The following is a 19902-nucleotide window of genomic DNA, read 5'->3' as shown; positions in this document are numbered from 1 at the left end:
AGTAAAATAAAATAAACATTTGCTTTCTGACTATAAATTTTCATCTCAAATTTGTATACTTCTGTTCTTTAAACACCTTGTCACTACTTTTTTTTCCATTCTCCCCCAAACTTCCATTGGTAGTCACTCTGTCATTATGCTTGTGTCATCCGTAACTTGTCCAATCCATCAATTTGCCCTGCCAACTCCTTAAGACCTTGATTTTGGACATTTTTTGATTCCTTCATTTTCCATTATTGTCTTTTTACTTCACACGCTTTCACCATGTACTATGGAAATTACTGAAATCTAACTTTATATGCAGAATTTTTATAAAAGTTGTTGCTGTTCTCTACTCTCATTTTGTTTGCAATTTACTTAGCTCCCTGGTTGTCTCCTAAAGGACCGCTAAAGCTTTCTTTCATCACTCAACCATTTGTCTCAGAATCTTTTACACTATGCCTGGAATTCTCTTTCTAAGCTAAGCAGGAACAACTGGGAATAAGAAAAAATATAGTTTAATGAGGTAACATAGTAGTGTTTTGGTCAAGGGAAATGTACTGGTTCATCCAGGTTACTGGTAAAGTTTCTCATCAGGTTTCTGCTGTGATTATAGAGCTAACAGCCCTGAATCCCACTCTTAACAAGAAATTGAGGGGGGAAGAAAATAATTCTGGAACTACGTTTGGTGGATAAAACTAAAATTTGATCTCTTAGTTTATACTTTTGCATTTTAAGAAACTGATTAATAATATTTTTTCTAATAACTTCTATGTAGTATATCATGCAGCAAAGAACTATTGGTGAAAAGACAAAGTAATTTTTTTTAAAAACAAACAATAGTCTTTCCCCAAGTCCAAAAGTTAGACATTGTTATCTTCAGCCATTTGAAACAAATCTAAAATAGGGGTATTATATATTGGTTTGCTTACTGAGTTCAAATAAATGGTGAAACCATCTGAAGTAGGATATTTTGTTGTCTCACAGCTAGTGAGTGAAGACTCCAAAATGTAATGTGTAGAGTTTTCCTCTGCTTTGCATTTTGGATCGAGTAGAGAAACTTGTGTTACTGTAGTCGCCTCAGTCTAAAAGAAAAAAGGTCACAAAACATTAAAAGTGGACAGCATCCTTGCTGTGTATTGAAGTTGTAATTACTGCTCCTCCAAACAAACATTTCCATGTTATGAATGTAGTCTAATTGCTTTGCATCAGTGCTCTAACAGTCAACCAAACAAGACACAATTGGAGTTCCCGTTTAATTTATTGTTTTCACTGTATCTCGGTACATGTGACAAGTGATGTTTTGCATGCTATACAGGCAGATTGCACCATAAAAAATGCATCAAGGTAGCAGAACAGAATGCAGAATTGGGTTAGAGTTACAGAGAAGGTGCAGAGAGTGAGAGATCAACAATAACATTTCAGAGGTCCGTTCTTAAGTCTGGTAACAGCAGGGAAGAAGCAGTTCTTGAATCTGTTCATATATGTAAGCAAACTTTCATATCTCTTATCTGACGAAAGAAGGTGGAAGAAAGTATAACTGGGGTAGAAGGGGCCTTTGATTATGTTGGATGCTTTCCCGAGACAGTGAGAAGTTCAGATGGAGTCAATTTATTGATTATTATACTATTGATAGTTCATATCCAGTGGTTGTGGTGGATGGGATTAATTGGGGAAAACTGTCACTTCGACTATTGTTGGCAGTGAATTTTGGAATATGACTCTGCTGGCCACAGATAGAACCAAGTGGCAAATGACATAGTGAACATATTTTGTTTTAAAGGTTTCTTTGTAGAAACAACTCACTCCTTTGAGATCGAAAAACTGAAAATCAAAATCAATTATTTTTCGTCTAAATAAATGTACAGTACCTATTGAAACAAAGATTCTGAAACAGGTGAAACATAACACTTTTGTAGTATTTAATAGCATAGTGTGAAATAGTAACAGTAGCATTACTTGTACAATGCATTTCACAATGGGAAAAGGCAGCAAATTTAGCTGACCTAACTTTTGGGTGAAAAGTGTTAAAATGGTCTTCCAGTTCAGGCTACATTCAGATGAACATAACTCTTGTGCGAACATTAAACTTAAGCACAGCCTTGTTGCTTTGTCAGCAAAGAATGTACTCTGATACATAACAGTACAGGGCAGGCAACGATTTTGACACCTTCTAGTATCAACATTGTAAATGTGAATGTGCAAATACTCCACACATTATCATGATAGAAAAAGATAATGGATTTAAACAAACCTGAAGGCTGCTCTTCTCAATTACAGCTCTCATTCTTTTGTCCTCACACTGAACCGACAGGGCCACATTTTCAAAGGTCTGAATCTCTTCTGCTTCAGATAATCCGTTCCTCATTAATTGTTCAAATGTGCTATCCTGGGATCTCTGTGGCAGTTTGTGAGATGTGTCCACCCTGTCATAATCATCTTGGTCAAAAGGAAATGGAAACTGAAAGACTTCTCGAAGTCCAGGAAACACCTCATCAGGTGATTTCAATGGCTCTCTCAGAATTGCAAGTTCTGGTGGCAGAAAAGATTCTATGTCCTCTTCTTCAGCTATGGGTAAAGGGGGAGGAGTTAGCAAACAATATTGATTTTGAAACATTGACTTTTCTTTTGAAAAACAGTTCTCACTTTCAAGACCCAATTTACTGTAAAATTATAGTTATAATAAACTTGCATCTTCTTATTACACTCCACGAACCCCTGCATAACAATCTGAATTAAGATTTAACTCATCTGACCTCTGCCAATTTTTAAATGTCTAGCAGCATTGCTACTTAATAAATAAAGATTCTGAACAGCTGGAACATAACACTATTGTAGTATTTAATATCATAGTGTGAAACTATAACAGTAGCATTACTGTACTTTTACAATGCATTTCATAATGCAAAAATGCAATCTGAACAATACAGGCATTCTCCAGTATTTCTAGTATGTGGGTCCAAGTCACATATGTAGATTGAAATTTAAGAATTCATTATTTACAATTGTTTGAATTCATAATTCGGTCTACTTCAAGCCATTCATTCTTCAAACCTTTTTTGAATAATTGAGTTTTTAAAATGAGATTATAGAAACCAACTTCCTTTTGATCTTGTCTCTATTCTACATTTGTCCGTTACAGTATCTGCTCATGATAGGAGCTCGAGACAGTCCATCCTCAGAATGCTTTCATGAATGATACCAAGGTTGCCTCAGGCAGCATATCATCAAGCTGTGATAAAGAATTGCCATCTTTTCTTGCCAATGACTTTGCCTAACTAACAGAATCACCGTCCAGGAAAAGGCCAAGTAATTAAGTCAATTACAGAATGTTCAAATAAATCTTCCAGCTAAATGCCATAGGTCTAAACGTGGCAAAGGAACATACAGTACAGTAATTCCACTATTTTACAGAATGCCACATATTGTACCCATTAAAGCATTTACCAGTGCCCTCATTAATAAGGAAATATAAAATAGTAAAATTTATGCTTTTATTTTGTCCTTCAGGTATTGCAAAGGAAAATATATTGTTTTTCATTTATTATTACAAGGATTTGTGCCGAGTTTCAAATTAATAGCAAGTCTTTGCCAGTTGTAGTTTCTAATTTATCTGCAAATATTTTTTGCAGAGGACATGCCCGTGCAATACACTTTCAGTTGCAACATGAATGAAACTGGGTGATACTGAGTTGTTTCTTGAACAGACAACCCTGGGTTGGGGAAAAGTGCTATGGTCCTCAGGGCCCCAAATCAAGAAATTCCCAGTGAACATTTTCCATGGAGCAATTCTTTTGTGCAAGACATGGGATGTTGAGGAAATCATTCAACATGTTTTTGTTTTAAAAAGTGACAAGAATCTTTAACATTAGAATGTTTACAAACATAACTCTCTTGGGTTACTTGCCTTATTGGTTCCTTATTTATCAATGACTGCTAAGAAGTGATACTTTATAATGAAATATGGTGTTTCATAGATTTCCCAGGCCATACTTTTGCCAATGCGTTTTCAAAAGAACCTTCAAAATCCACAACCGCTACAATTTAGAAGCCCATGGATAGTACACTCATTGGAACACCAACACCTTCAAAATCACATACCATTCTGACTTTGATCTACCTTGCTGTTCCTTCATCATTATACAGTCAAAAGGCAGCTTCTCCCTATGTTAAGTGCTGTGCAAGCAACTTCATTAAATGTACTGCCATACTTTAAAATCTGGCCCACTATCACCTTCTCAGAACAACTAAACAGTGTCAATAAGTAAATGCCATTTATGTCAGTTTCCCAAAGATTAAAAAAAGTTAAAATATTCAGGGACAGTGCTTTATCTTTTAATAATAAGTGATGTTTGTTTCCATAGTAATTATGCTCGTTCCTGATTCCTTTCCCACTTAAATTGATTATGGAAGAGTTTAATACTTAGCTCTTGTTGATAATTCCTCACCACAGAGCTGTACAGAAAGCATCTCAACTGCACTGTAAGTCACTTTTCACACTGGAAGGATACACATGGGTAAAAGAGAAAGAAACAGCATCTGTATTGTGACAGAGAGAAACAAGTGCCAGAAGTACAATGGTAGCAGGAAGAACTACTAAAGTTGACCAGTGTGGTGACAACATTATTGTATGAGCACAGTATGGCAGCTTGTTACATATTGCATCACCTCATCATCATACCACAACCTACCTGACAACCAACTGAAGATGAGGAAGAAGGGAGGAGGCAAGTAACACAACCCAATCAAAGTAACCCTTATTTCTTATTCACCAAGTCCCACAATTACTTTATCTTGATTACTGATCAGGGCTGCAAGATTGCTCAGTGGTTATCACTGCTGTCTCATAGATCCAGGGACCTGGGTTCAATTTCACCCTTGGACAACTGTGTAGAGTTTGCACATTCTCCTAGTGTCTGTTTGGGTTTCCTCTGGGTGCTTGGATGTTCTCCCACAGTCCTAAGATGTGCAGGCTAGGTGGATTGGCCATCTTAAATTGGCCACAGTGTCCAAAGATGTGCAGGCTAGGTCGGTTAGCCATTGGAAATGTGGGGTTATAGGAATAAGGTGGTCAGATGGGTCTGGGTGGGATTCTTTGGAGGGTCAGTGTGTACTTGATGGGCCAAATAGCGTACTTCCACACTATGGATTTATGATCTGTACCCTCCTGTATCCTTTGACAACCTTCTTCACTATCCACATGGTGGGAGGAAGTGATATGACAATTTGTTTGCAGTCAAATTATTTGTACATTGCTGAGAGGTGAGCTCCAAGATATGGATACAGAGGCTGTTTGTTATACAAATGAATTGTGCATGCGAGATCCTGCCTATTAGGGAACAGAGTAAATAACAAGAAAATGGTGAAGAGTATCAGCATTATGTGAGAACTGAAAAACAATTATTTCAGAAATGAAGAACTAACTATTTTCAACTTAGGGTAGCACGGTGGCTCAGTGGTGAGCACTACAGCCTCACAGCACCAGGGACCCAGGTTCAATTCCAGCCTCGGGTGATTGTCTGTGTGGAGTTTGCACATTCTCCCCGTGTCTGCATGGGTTTCCTCCGGGTGCTCCAGTTTCCTCCCACAGTCCAAGGATGTACAGGTTAGGTGAATTGACCATGGTAAATTGCCCATAGTGTTAGGTGCATTAGTCAGAGGGAAGTAGGTCTGGGTGGGTTACTCTTCAGAGGGTTGGTGTGGATTTGTTGGGCTGAAGGGCCTGTTTCCACACTGTAGGGAATCTAATCTAATCTAAAAACTTTGAAAATGCAATCAGTTTCAAAGACTCCAAAGACCTGATCGAAGCTTATAAAATAATAAGAGGAATGGACAGAGTTAATGATAACTGTCTTTTCCTTATGATGGGGGCTTTCAAGACTAAAGGGCACATTTTAAGGTAAAAGAAGAGAGATTTTAAATAAAACATGAGAGGCAATTTTTTTTTTACATAGATGGTGGTTCGCGTGTAGAATGAACTTCCTGAGGAAGTGGTGGATGCGGGTACAATTACAACGTTTAAAAGACATTTGGATAGGTACGTGAATAGGAAAGAGCTGGCAGGATATGGGCCAGCAGCAGGCAGGTGGGGCTAGTTTAGTTTCAGATTATGTTCAACATGGACTGGGTGGACCAAAGGGTCGGTTTCTGTGCTGTTTAATTCTATACCTCTATGACATATATTATACACATTAAATACACAGTGAAGTTACATATCTAAATGCCTAACAGTATGTTTGAAACTCAGCCTCAGGGTTTCACATAAATGTGTCACTTGAATATTTCACCATCTAGACCAACCAACGACTTGAGCAAAACCAAGACTGACTTATGTCTATAATGGTGTTAAATAACTGATTCACGTGATTCTACAGGAAACTGAATTCATGAACTTACTAACACAAGCATCAGGTTAATACAATCTAAACTAATTCCATTTAGAAATTGCCATAGCAAGACACCAACAGACTTCTCCGCTGCAAGTGAACTTGTTTTTCCAGAAGTATGTTCAATTCATTGCAACAGTCTCCTCCTACCTTCAACAAAATAATTTTTCTGAACAAGGAAAGCATCATGCCTATATCTTTATATAGGCCTTTTAAGAATCCTGTCTGGAGTTAAATCCAGAGACAGAGACAATCAGGGAAATGTGATGACCAATTTGAAAGTATAATAATAGAAAAAGCTTTGGATCTTTTAATTAATAATTTGGTCCCACAGAGATAATTTGCTTTAAGTGTTAGATGAACTGTGCATTTCAACAAGTTGACCTGTGATTTAATTTTGTATAACTCTGATTAGAAGCAACAAAATTTCTAACATTTTCAAAGGTCCGGCACGTTCTGGCCAACATTTGCTGCAGCACATTAGCGCTTCTTGGCAAACAAATGTTGATTTCCTGTTGAGATGCATAGTTTTTTTAAAACGTTGCTACGGTTTGAAGCAACTTGTCTTTTTTTGTTTGTGAAGGTCTTGCACCTGTCGGCCGACCACTTGTTCCGCAGACATTTGGATGGCTGATTCTCCCCCCCCCCAACCCCCCAGAGCAGCTGCAATGCATCTCTTGTCTCCATTAAGAATTTCTGAATCACTTCCAGCACTTCAGTTTCAAAAGGACTACAAATTTTATGTACTTCAACTTTCAAAAAAGAATTTACAACTGTTTAACTGGGTAATGCCAAACTACCAAACCAGCTGAGAAATGAGCAGAATAACTTGTGTACAAGAATGGTATCATTCCTCTAAGGGATAAAGTTGCATGCCAATCACAGCTGTAGTCTCCTTCTTCATATTCCCCTCAACCACAGCTCACAGAATTGACAATCACCCAAAAGGAATGTGCTCATTTAGTGGTACCCCATGGTCCCCACAAACCACACTCTCACCTGGCTGGCCAAAACTCCAATGGCTGCTCCACGGCAATTTAAAGCTGAAAGCAGCACTAACTTCTTTAAAGTGAGGAGTAAGAATTAGTTGTCCACTTAAGGGGCTCAGTTGGTGGCAGGGTGTGAAGGTCTGAGCAAGTGTGTCCCTGTCATCAAACTCAATATGAGAGAGGGCAAAATGAATGAAACAGGACTTGTGGAACGCAACCAGACTTTAGCCAGCAAGTGGTAGTTAACGTTTGAATTGCAATGTAAGGCAACGAAAACCAAAGCTTTCAATCATGTACTGACCTTCAACGGCACCACCAAACACCAATTAATCTTTCCCATCCACTTGTTAGGGGTCTGGTAACTTTGGAAGGTACAGCCACATTATAGCTGCTTAAGCAACTCAGAGGCCAGGTACTCAGCAACATATGGTTTCTGACCATTTTAATGCCTCACTGCTATCTTCAAAATTCATAACAAGTGTGACAAATACTAACCGCAATGGGCACAGCCAAACTACAAGTAATTAGTTCAATAGCAACACAAGACAGAACTGTACTTGTTTGATGTCTCTGCCGGTGAAAGAACAACTATTGGAAACCAAATGAGTGCTACTGACTTTATCTTGGTCACCTTGTTAAAAATGTTGGTCACACGCTGTTCAATTGTATATGCAGAGGCAAATTGTGCATTGCTCAGTTGTGATTTGAATGCTGAGTAGGGAGGCAACTGCTTATAACTAAATCAAGCAGATTTCACAATTCCATCAATGAGAAAGAATATTCTCTAACATGAACTATTACAGATATATTTTGAATACTTGGGAATGACATTAGCCTGGATTTTTGCAACAATGAAAGCCTTTTCGTCAATACTAAAATGGCAGAGGAAGCCAAAATCCAGGTCTTACTTTCAAATACAATTCCCACCATTTTCATTGGGTTGGGATACATTTCATGGAGGCAGTTGCCCCATAAAAAAGCAACAACTTTCATTCCTGGCTTGGTTTCATAACTTAGGTGAACGAAACATGATATGCGCAGATTAGATTTACTAGAAATTGGAATAAACTTTGTGGAAACTGGAGTTGGGATACCCTTTTGGAGAAGTAAAGTACCTCTCTGGATACTGTCCCTGGACACCGTTACTTTCAAGAAAGGTAAAGATTGTTAAAAGTAGATGAGTGTGTAAACAAATGCATAAGGGATGGCACGGTGACATAGTGGTTAGCACTGCTGCCTCACAGCACCAGAGACCTGGGTTCAATTCCCGCCTCAGGCGACTGTGTGGAGTTTGCACATTCTCCCTGTGTCTGTGTGGGTTTTCTCTGGGTGCTCCGGTTTCCTCCCACAGTCCAAAAATGTGCAGGTTAGGTGAATTGGCCATGCTAAATTACCTGTAGTGTTAGGCGGTAAATGTAGAGGAATGGGTCTGGGTGGATTGCGCTTCAGCGGGTCGGTGTGGACTTGTTGGGCTGAAGGGCCTGTTTCCATACTGTAAGTAATGTAATCTAAATGTCATTACCTATTAAGCTCAGTGGAACGGTTACAAACTAAACAAAAGTTTCAAAAGCAACTGTGAAAAGTGACTGTCAACTCACATAAAGCACCTATCTTAAGTACTTAAAGATAACTATCTGTGGTGTTAAAAATATCTTACCTTTCCACTTTGCTGACATAAGACTAAGGATTATTATCACTGGATTAATGCTGTACAGCTGATTTCATAACTTTCCATTATCACAGAAGCTGACTGCCATTTCAGTTTGATTGACAGCTCCTACTGGCTATAGTCTCTCTGAAGTGAGAATACAAATTCCAATTCTTGGTTTTGTAAGGGATTAAACACTTAAATAAAACTTTGCCCCTCATGAAGGACTACATAATTGAAGAGATGCAAACATATGGATTGTAAATGTTTTTAAAAATATTCAATTGTTGAAAAATAAAGTGAATTTGTCAATAAATGTTAATTTTAACCCAGCATAGGACCCGAGACCTGGCATGATGGATATTGGGTGAGTTGTCATTGTAACAGAAAGGGCAAAGGGTGAAGGAAAGAGCGGGTAGCACAACACAGACTGACAACGAAGGTATGAGGGAGCCACGGAGGATGGCTAGAGGGATTAGGTTTGTATAAGGTCTACAAATGACTAGGGGGGGTGGGTTGAGCATGTATAGGATGCTATAAGGGCTGTAAAGAGCCAAAGAGATGGGCAGGGGAAAACAGGATACAATGGAGATTGTCAGAAGTCATGGCAGATGGGAGGGGACATAAGCCTGGCATGAATGGGCACTGGATGCTTGTGGAAGAGTTTATGAAAAAAAGCTTCAGTGCAGGAGCACGAAGGCAACCCTACCGCCCAGCCTGTTTCTGCACCTGGCAGCTTCCACACCGATTTCCCAATCAGCCAGCTCGAATCCCAGAGAATCTGGCTATCACAGAACAAATATCACAACGAGTGGAGCCTTTTCTCCTGGACTGGATATGCAGAGGCAGAGAATATCCTGACCCTGTACATCCAAAATAGGAGCACAAATCAGGCCACTGTGACAAGTAGCTCATTCCAATTGGTTCAAATCAATGTTTGCATATAGCAAACATTTATTTTATTGGTATGATTCAGAGTACTCAGAATGTAATTCATGGTACATGCACTCATTGATACTTACAAGCTTCCTGAAGCCTCAAGTGAACTCTGTTTGCAACTGAAGCTTTAGTATATGAAGTGACTGGACTGTGACCACGTTCTTGAGCCCAGCGCAGAAGATCAATCTGAGTGGATGTCAGATCAGATGACATTTTTTTCACCACAGTCATAGATGCTTCTCGACTAAAGTTGATGCTGTCCCTATCGGAGACCTAGTTTCAATGGAAACACGTGTTAATGCAAAACTTATCAAATTAATTAAGGGTGATTACTTCAATTTCCCTGATCTTTGCTTTGTGGATGGTGAATAGGTTTGAGTCACTAGATAAGTTGTTTGCTGTTCAGCTCAACCAAATGTCTATAATGTTTTAAACCACAATGTACTGATTGAATATTAATGTAAGAAATCCCATTTTATCTACAGTTTTAGTTTGTTAATATTATTTTACAGATTAAACGTTTGCCACCATAACAAACAGATTGCATTTCATCACTACAAAAAGTATACACAGCTCAGGTTAGAAGTATAAAAGAATCACAACAGCCAAAGCAAAATTTCCAGTCATTTTATTATAGCCCCAAACTGAGCTCATTCCCAAACAGAGTATTTGGCATTGCTCCCATTATGGTTCTTCATCCCCAAAAGACATGCGATAGCATCGCTGCAGCTGTACAGAGAGGATGTGAGCTATAACTAAAAACACAATGGCAGTGTGAAATAAACCAAGTAACAACTTTACTTAGTTGTCTGCAATAATGTAAAATTATATATCCGTGACTAAATATATTTCAGTGTAGTCAATCTATTTCTTTTTAGCAATCCAAAGTTTTGCAAGCTTGTCTTGTTGTCTTTTTTTAAAGCTCATATTGTGATTGCACAATTAATGCAAACAAAACTATCTTCAAGTGTACCTATTGTTAGAATTATCAATACTTTAAGTGCAGTACATGGGATATAGCAATTTGTGGGAACTTCAATACTATGCTAATCAATATTGTTCCCAAATCATGATTATCAAATCATTGAGGAAATTAATGGCCAATTCTTTGCATATAAATCATGACACACCTTAATCATTTCATTCCCAATTACTTGAAATCTGTTTGAAATGTACATGAAAAACCCACTGAAAGAAGGGTTGTCTGGTAATGATTCTGAGGAAGGGCCACTTAACCTGAAGTGATAACTGTGAATTCTCTCCACAGATGCTGCCAGACGTGCTAAGCTTTGAGCTTTTTTTTTGCCTCTGGTAATGATGGCTTACATCATTACATTTTTAAAAAATCTAAAGATTAAAAAAAAAGCCCATGACTAAATTAAGTTGTCAGTTTACAAATATTATACCATTTTACAAAACCTTCTGCTACCTAACTGTTGTCACAACTTATATTTCACTTTGGACTCCTCTGCTGACTGATGATCTTTGACCATGTTAATCTGTCACTAATTGTTCAATCTGATCAGAAAGTTCCTTAAATTATGTTTAGCTCATCTGCGATCCCTCCCCCCCCCCCCCCCCCACCTATTGCCTTTGTCCAATATACTAATTTAAACAAAATTATATTTAGTACCACTCTTCCCTCTATTTTAGAAATCCTACTCAAGAATCTGGAGAACAAAAGTCTACAAAGGCACCTGCAATGAAGGTTCATAATATATTTTTGTTATTTGAGAACTTGGGTTCTAAAGTTGAGGGAAAATGGATATTAAATTACATTTCTGTGAAGATCTGTGTTTTTTTTAAGAATAGTCAGTCATTTTTGTACAGCACATTTGGAGGTATTGTCTTTGCTCAAGATTTTATTTCAGAGTCTCCATTTGTTCTCTCAGGTGGATATAAAAACACTGCATTGCACAATTTAAAGAGGAGCAGTGAATGATCTCTGGTGTCCTGGCCAATATTTGTCCCTCAGTCTCATTAATAATCTGATCATCTGGGCCTTGTCACATTTCTCTTTGTGGGGACTTGTTATGCACAGATATGTTTCCTACATTTATCGCTTCAAATGTACTACATCTTCTGTCAAATGCTTTTGAATATTCAGAGGCAATGAAAAGCACTATGTAAGTGCTAACTCCTAGGGAAATGGGTGGGAGAGGAGAGATGCCAGATGGACTAAACAATAACTTAAGTGCTAGCTCCTTGTCTATTTTACAAATTTAGCCACTCAATTGTCTTTCTGGTTTTTAATACTTTAATTATATTCTTGGAAGCTCCAGCCTCTCCCAAAAGCCTTTGGTTGGTCCTGATATTTTCATCCAAAGTTGTGATTCGCAGGAACGGAATTTGGATTGAATAGTCTAAGCATGTGCTGCGTGTCTCGTTTCCCAGTCAGTTATAGGAATGGATAAAAATGCAAAATCTTTTAGCATATTTGGTGCAGCAATATCTTCACAATAATTGTGAAAAGCAGAACAACAAATGACAAAATTTACATTCCCACAGTTTATTTTCTAAAATGTAATTCAATGTATATAGAAGGGAACAAACAAAAAATATTAGTTTATAAAGGTTTCACACACAATGCCCAAACATCCAGAAACCAGGGCAGACGTTCTGGGGACATTTGGCAGATGGTGAAATTAAAAGCTTGCCTGGTGGTGACTAGGTAACCACTTCTGATAGTCATAAAAACCTATCTGATTCACTAACCTCCTTCAGGGAAGGAAAGATATCTCTTTATATGGTCTGGCCTACAAGCAACTCCAAACCCATAACGAGATGGCGGACACTCAAATACCTTCTGGATAATTAGGAATGTGCAAAAGATGCTGGCCTAGTTACGACCGTCCAAATTCTACAAATGAATAAAAAAAGCACACACAAAACCCAGAGGGCAGGATTTCTCAGATGGTGGGGTTTCCCATTCTAGTACCCAACCTATCCAAAAGTCAGTGGGATAATGTATCCTGCTGATCATGGCAGCTTCGCAGTATTTTAAACCTCCACAAAGCATTAAATGACTGGAGACAGCTTTTGCCCATGCAACCATGAAAACCCCACCTTAGAGATCTGCCAGCCAAGCTGATTTGTCAGCAGTTCTATAATCAGACGACATAAGGTCAAAATAGATTTAAAGTTTTGAGTTGAATGCAACATCCTTCAATAAGATAGACTGGATCATGAGTGTGTGTTAAATCTGCATTAAATGCTAACTTCTGATGGTTGGCCAGGGTAGCGATGTCTTCATTCTTGGTCATAGAGATGTTATGCTCACAAAGGGGATAACGTAACAAAAATACCAGGAAATATCACAAACACTGCTAGCTTGTAAATCTTTTAAAGATTTGGAATCTGAAGTAATAATGAACTTTTACTTCCATCGTAAAATGGTGGAAGTCAATAGACAAATGATTTTTGACAAATGATTTATATATCCCGATTTCTTCAAAATGATCCCACAACTGGCTTTGGATACCACAGCTATTTCAGAGGACAGTATTTGAATAAAAGAGGGGGAAAGAGAGAGGAATTTATTTCCAATGCATGAGTGAAAATGGACAGAAGAACAGGTTAAACTCTGAATTCAGACCTACAAATGTGTTTTATTTATGTATCATTATCTTTTTGACGACACATTCAGAAAACATTTTACTCTTGGCATCTGTAAAACAACCACCAATTGACAGCATTGGGCAAAATAAATTTGACCATGGGAATATCACATCAAGCAAATCCTTTATAGACCTTTCAGTAGCCTATCCATTTTCAGACAAGAATACACACATTCTATAAATTTCATGGTTAAAATAATTTTTCCATTGAAATATCTGATCATTTCACAGGCATAATGCAGTGTATCTTCGCTAAATTCCCCATTTGTTCCTCATTCGGTTTCTCCTTAATGTGACCAAATTTTAATCCTTTCCCACTGAAAATTCCCATGAAATCATCAATACTCCACTCAGAGTGACACTGTGGCTGTATTGTTTTTCGAAGCATCGCTTTTTTACTTCAGGAAACAAAGTTAGGTTTAATTATTCAATTTGATTGTTTATTTCTTCTTTAGAAACCTGTAAAATACAATAAGGTTATATTTCACACCGAAACTATTCCACCAGCCCACTCTAGTTTTCATCAGGCATCAACTCTTCTGATTTTTATATCTTTAATTAGCTATAAATTCAATGTCTACAAGTTTATTTTCAGTATTTGTATTTTTTAAAAAAATGTTTTTGATCATTATGTTTAATACTTCTGCATATTCATTTTAGTTTAATTTATACAAGTTTAAAAGAAAGTACTCTTTTATAAAGTTGCATTGGATCAATGTAATTATCACCTACATTACATTATTTTCCACCTACATTAGTTCTCTTTGCAAATGGTCAATTTAATAAATTTGCAAAGAGCATAAATTTACATTAGCTTAAGTATGACTCAAATTCAGATTTCCTGCTCTGCACGATCTTACTGATTTCAAGCTGTGGACAGACAGCTGAGTAAATACTTATTTCATAACTGCATTGTCACGACTAGTCCAAGGTGAAACTGAGGACTGCTGATGCTGGAGATCAGAGTCAAGATTAGAGTGGTGCTGGAAAAGCACAGCAGGTCAAGCAGCATCCGAGGAGCAGCAAAATCAACGTTTCGGGCAAAAGAGCTTTAATCATGACTAGTGCATGTCCCATTCCAATTTTCAAAATGCATTTTACTTAATGTTACGGTCAGGGCCCCATGCATCTCAGAACAGCTAAAGACATTCTTTGATACAGAGCTATTAAACAATTCATTCTAATACCTTTTCTAGAAACAAAACTATTTGTTAACAACTATTCAAAATGAGTTCACCTATATTTAGTAAATAACCTATAATACAAAGGACAACATGAAATAGGAGTATAGATAATTATAAAACCTGTATAAAGTATATATTGGGAACTATTTAAGGATGATGGCTAATCTCTTCAAGTTTGGACATTGGATATCCAGGCTGTTAGCTATGATAACAGATGTTTTTCTTGTATTGATTAAAAAAATGGAAGCAAAGACTTTTCCTGCATCATAAACTATAGTTCTTCCTGGCTCACACAAACTGTGTGGATATCAATGGTGAATAGATGTGTTGCCATCCACAAATGGTTGGCAACAGCACGTACAAAAGTGACTTAATAAAGCAGACACTATTTTGGAATACAGATCTTATGAACCAGGGAGGTTTGATGACTATTTTGAGCCCTGTACATCTCCAACTGAAAAACAGGTATGCTCCATGTCTGATCAAGTACTTACATATTTTAAATCATAGTAGTAGCATATAGGCTAATGTATTTTGGATGTGCACAAAATAAGGTTTTATTATAGATTAGCTCAATTGACATTATTATGTCATCCTATTTTACATATATGTCCACAGTTTGCAATCACTTTTTTTGTGCATAAGGGGAAGAATGGATTTCTTCCAGCTTTAAATTGAAATTCCTCTAGTACTAAGCCTTCACAATAAAATGTTAAAAATCACAACACCTGATGAAGGAATGACGTTCCGAAAGCTAGTATGCTTCCAATTAAACCTGTTGGACTATAACCTGGTGTTGTGTGATTTTTAACTTTGTACACCCCAGTCCAACACCGGCATCTCCAAATCATGACAATAAAATGTACGATGGAAAATTTTAAACAGATAGCATTTTTAAAAAAAAACTGCACACAGAATCTATTACAGAATTGCAGGAATGAAGCATTTGAGTAAATAGCAAAATTGGCATTTAGCTTTAAAATCTGAATAGACTCTGCAGCGCAATACTGACAGAATGATGCACTGCTGAAAATCCTTTCTTTCAGACAAGAGGTTAAAGTGATGCCCCACCTGTGCACTCAAGCTGATGTAATTGAACAATTCAACAAAAAAAAGGCAGGGAATTTTCCCAAGTGGTTTCTGCAATGTTTATCCTTGAATTAATTACTTTTTCTACATCTTATTTATTTCTTTGTACTTTTAACTTGTTAATTTGAAAGTGAAAAAAGGACATTCTAATTTTTATCTTGCTTGCTCATTTTTCTGGTTAAAATTAATTAATTGAAATTTTACTTCTACAAAAGGCACAAGTAAAACACAAAAGAATAGTAGCCACAAAAATTAGCTTTTATGCCTATATTTTCAACTTTAGGCATTAGTTTGGATGCAACATGCGTGTTGTAGTGATGGATAGCAATATTGTGGGAGTTAGTAGTATGCACTGCAAATACTTCGTAGGCAGGCTGTGATGTAAGTCAGTAAACAATTTTGGTTTGAGACCACCAATGCCATCTTTGACCTTGCTGCTCATACTATCACCCTCTCTTGAACATGTACAAGCAAAATATTCCCCAGGAAGAACCCTCTACTGGTATTGAAAGGAATTATCAACTACTTTCTGATTAGGTTTGGATCCATTTCTACTGATTTTTGCTCAGTTTGGAGAAGTGCTGAGAGTTTTCTATTCCTGTGTAAAGTGAGTGAAGTCTTCAGGAAGTGATGTGGAAATGGTAAAGGCTTTGGTTTTTAGATTAGACTACTTAGTGTGGAAACAGGCCCTTCGGCCCAACAAGTCCACACCGACCCGCCGAAGTGTAACCCACCCAGACCCATTCCTCTAACACTACGAGCAATTTAGCATGGCCAATTCACCTAACCTGCACATTTTTGGATTGTGGGAGGAAACCAGAGCACCCAGAGGAAACCCACGCAGACACGGAGAGAATGTACAAACTCCACACAGACAGTTGCCTGAGGCGGGAATTGAACCCAGGTCTCTGGCGCTGTAAGGCAGCAGTGCTAACTACTGTGCCACCATGCCACCCACATTTTTTTCCCTTTAGTGCTATTTTTGATATGTTTCCCCCAATCTCAATCGCAAATCATTGGTCAGATCACATTTTAGAAAGGCTTTGGTTCTGACTTTATGGGTTCTGCTCAGATCGCTTGTTCTCAACCATAGGTGTTTTAGCGCCCACTATAAAGGAGACTTAGCAGCAGCAAAGCTCACACAGTGTGAAGAAAGGTTCTCAAAAGGATTCTTTATACACTTAGAGTCATGAGGTAAAAATTCACTTACCTCAACCTCACTGAGGAACAGTGTGTGCAACATCTCCATTTTACAAAAAAGACACTCATTAAAATGTTCAATGTAGCAGACCTCCAGCTTCACAGCAAGAGGACCCCAGCCTGCCAGCAGCTCTTAAGGTGACTATGGCTATGAGTTTGTTTTTGCATCAAAATCTTTCTGTATTGCAACAGATGGCAGCCACATTAACTCCTCCTGATATTTAATATATATATCATATTGTGATGTGATCTGTAAGGGATGTATGTTCTTTGTCCATAACTCCAGCATTCTTGGACAGAAGCTTTAACTTTTGTGAGGATGAGCAAATTGTTTATGCAGTTTCATATCACCCTCTTATCAGCCAGAGTCCTACCTGCTGAGGTCAATGATGCTGGTTGGATTACTTGACAAGAAAGGCCTAGCTTCTTCATTGGAATTTAGTAATGTCAAGACCTTGTGAACTACAAGGTTAGCAGTTTACCGTATAAAAATGCTTTATCATTCTCCATGCACAACTGCATTATGCATTTTTCCAAAGGCTCACTCAGTATTAATAGTGTGTCACTCTGGATGATACCAGTAAACATGAAACAATGCAATCCAGCAAGTCCATAGGGAAGAACCACTCTCTTTAAAGATGGAAATGGGTTACGATCCCGTAATTGAAAGCAGGTAGAGCTTTCATATTCCTTAACATTATTTCTGCCTGCTTTGTCCAGAGTTTCTGAATAACAGTTCGGCCAATCAATGCTACACACGGTAGAGGTATAATCACTATCTCGTGCAGCATCAATCAGCAACTAAGATGCTCACAGACCAAGTTAAGCCTGTGTCCACTCTCAACATTTTCTTGCTGTTCATCCTCATCACATGCACCCTCAGAACAATGTGTTGCATAGTGGCTTCAAATACTTTACTCCTTATTCTTGAACAATTCCTGACAGTGACAGATTTAAACTGAAAACATGTATTTATTTTCTGAGGATTTCTGTGATCGTCGGTTATCACCCTAATCTTGCATTTTCCCACAATTAGAAACTTTTTAAAAGTATGACCCCTCTCAAAATGTCTGGCAGCAATTCTACCCTAAGGATAAAGCCAAAGCTATACCTTGCTGCTTCTTCGCCTGTGACTACAGCCTTTTTGACTTTCAAAGTCAGTAATTATCAAGTCTTTCATTCTTTGTATCATGGCAGAACTCCCAACTTGTACTTAAAAAGGTAACTGAAATGTATTGGCTCCCTAAAAATGTTATACCACAGCAGCAGCTACTTGTCCAAAAAGGGAATCATGATGCAAATTCAACAGTTATAAAACTAAAAGTTCCCACACATGAAATCTGTGTGCAATCTAATAGTTTAATTGCCAATAGAAACTTTGGATTTTCTTGAGTGAATTTCATCAGTCTTTTATACAACCTTTCAAACTCAAGTTACATTCTTCCATGGACTCAGTGTCAATATTTGATAAATTTAAAAAGATGAGTCATGACTTGTTGACTTCCAACAAGTCAGCCCATTTGTAAATTTTGTCCATAAATTGTATCAATCCATTCTGTATCAGATCAGTTACATTCAATTTCAAAAATGTTTTATTCCTAATTTTATTCCTTTCTGGTAAGGATAAAACTAAAATCATATCTTGCTTCTTCTTGACTGGAGAAATGACCCAAGTCCACATCTCCTCTTCATTCTTTCATTACTTATGTGGCTCCAATTCTGAAAACACCAGAATTCATGATTCTGCTTCTATCAGGAAAAAATGGTTTACCTTCTCCTTCATCTTCCCACCTGAAGTGTTCAAAATTAATCCACTGCTACCAAACTTTTACAAACTAATATCTATGGGCTGAATTAGGCAACAAGATACTTTCAGAGATCTATAAGTGTGAAATTGCCAATCTATAGTTTAGCATGTCAGTTTACATCTTGCATTTCTGGACCCTTGTTCTGTGCAGGAGCCAAACTCTCCTACTCGTGAAGAGCCCAGCACCATTTTTTAAAATATAAAATAAAGCTACTCATCCAATTCACAAGTTATCCAGATAATCATCGCCCACCAGGGCCAGTGTGACATAACAGAAGTCAAAGGGGAGGAAATAAGGGTAACTTAATCAAAATGGTGTTGGTGAGGAGGGAGCATTGTGCACCCATGCCCTAATAATGGCCAACTGTCTCCAAATGCTTCAAGGGTACCAGTGGAAGAACCCAGATTTTTTTTTTAAACCCACTACTAAATCATGTAACTGAACCACTAAACAAGTAACAACTAACAACCACCACATTGCATTAAAAAAAAGTGAGGAAAACAAGGGAGGGATTAAATCAAAATGATGCTGTAAGGGGAGATAATACACTCCACCCCTGGTATCCTCTCTCTAAGTGCCTCGAGGGAATACAAAGTTCAATGAGCATTACCTGCTCTTGATCAATTCAGTTGTTCTGGTCAACCTTTAGGGCTCTTAGGGTGCCGTGGTAATGTTTCTACCTCTGAATCGGGGAGCCCAATACATTTTCCAGAGGTGCATAATAACATCTTTGAATAGGTTGATTAGGAAAATCTTTCTGGTTGATGCTTAGGGCTCTTGTGGTGCAGTGGTAGTATCCATACCTCTAAGTCAGAAGGCCTAGGTTCAAGTCTCACCTGCTATAGAGGTGTCTAATAACATCTCTGGATTAGTGGCTGAGGTAAAAAAAACAATTCTGGTTGACCCTTACAAATTATTTCTAATAACAGCACATATGTTTTCCTGCAGTTGATGTTAATTTTAAATCAGAGATACATAACATCTTTGCATAGCAAAAAAATTAAGGGATATTGTCCAAAGGCAGGTATATGGAGATAAGCCACAGATCAGCCACGATTTGATT

The 19902-nt window shown here is 37.7% G+C and overlaps 1 protein-coding gene across 2 annotated transcripts in view; it reads right to left on the bottom strand.

Annotated features, from left to right (window-relative positions):
• tgfbr3 (transforming growth factor, beta receptor III) overlaps window positions 1-19902 on the bottom strand; it is a 184518-nt gene that overhangs the window by 30502 nt on the left and 134114 nt on the right. For both annotated transcript variants that reach the window (XM_072574698.1, XM_072574697.1), the window contains exons 8-10: window positions 10025-10214; window positions 2234-2547; window positions 912-1064 (exon numbers count right to left, since the gene is read on the bottom strand). In XM_072574698.1, coding sequence (XP_072430799.1) covers window positions 912-1064; window positions 2234-2547; window positions 10025-10214 — 657 coding nt within the window. The remainder of the gene's footprint in view (window positions 1-911; window positions 1065-2233; window positions 2548-10024; window positions 10215-19902) is intronic.

Source organism: Chiloscyllium punctatum, chromosome 7 (genome assembly GCF_047496795.1).
Source record: "Chiloscyllium punctatum isolate Juve2018m chromosome 7, sChiPun1.3, whole genome shotgun sequence".
Classification (NCBI taxonomy): domain Eukaryota; kingdom Metazoa; phylum Chordata; class Chondrichthyes; order Orectolobiformes; family Hemiscylliidae; genus Chiloscyllium; species Chiloscyllium punctatum.
This window is presented reverse-complemented; position numbering and strand designations above follow the sequence as displayed.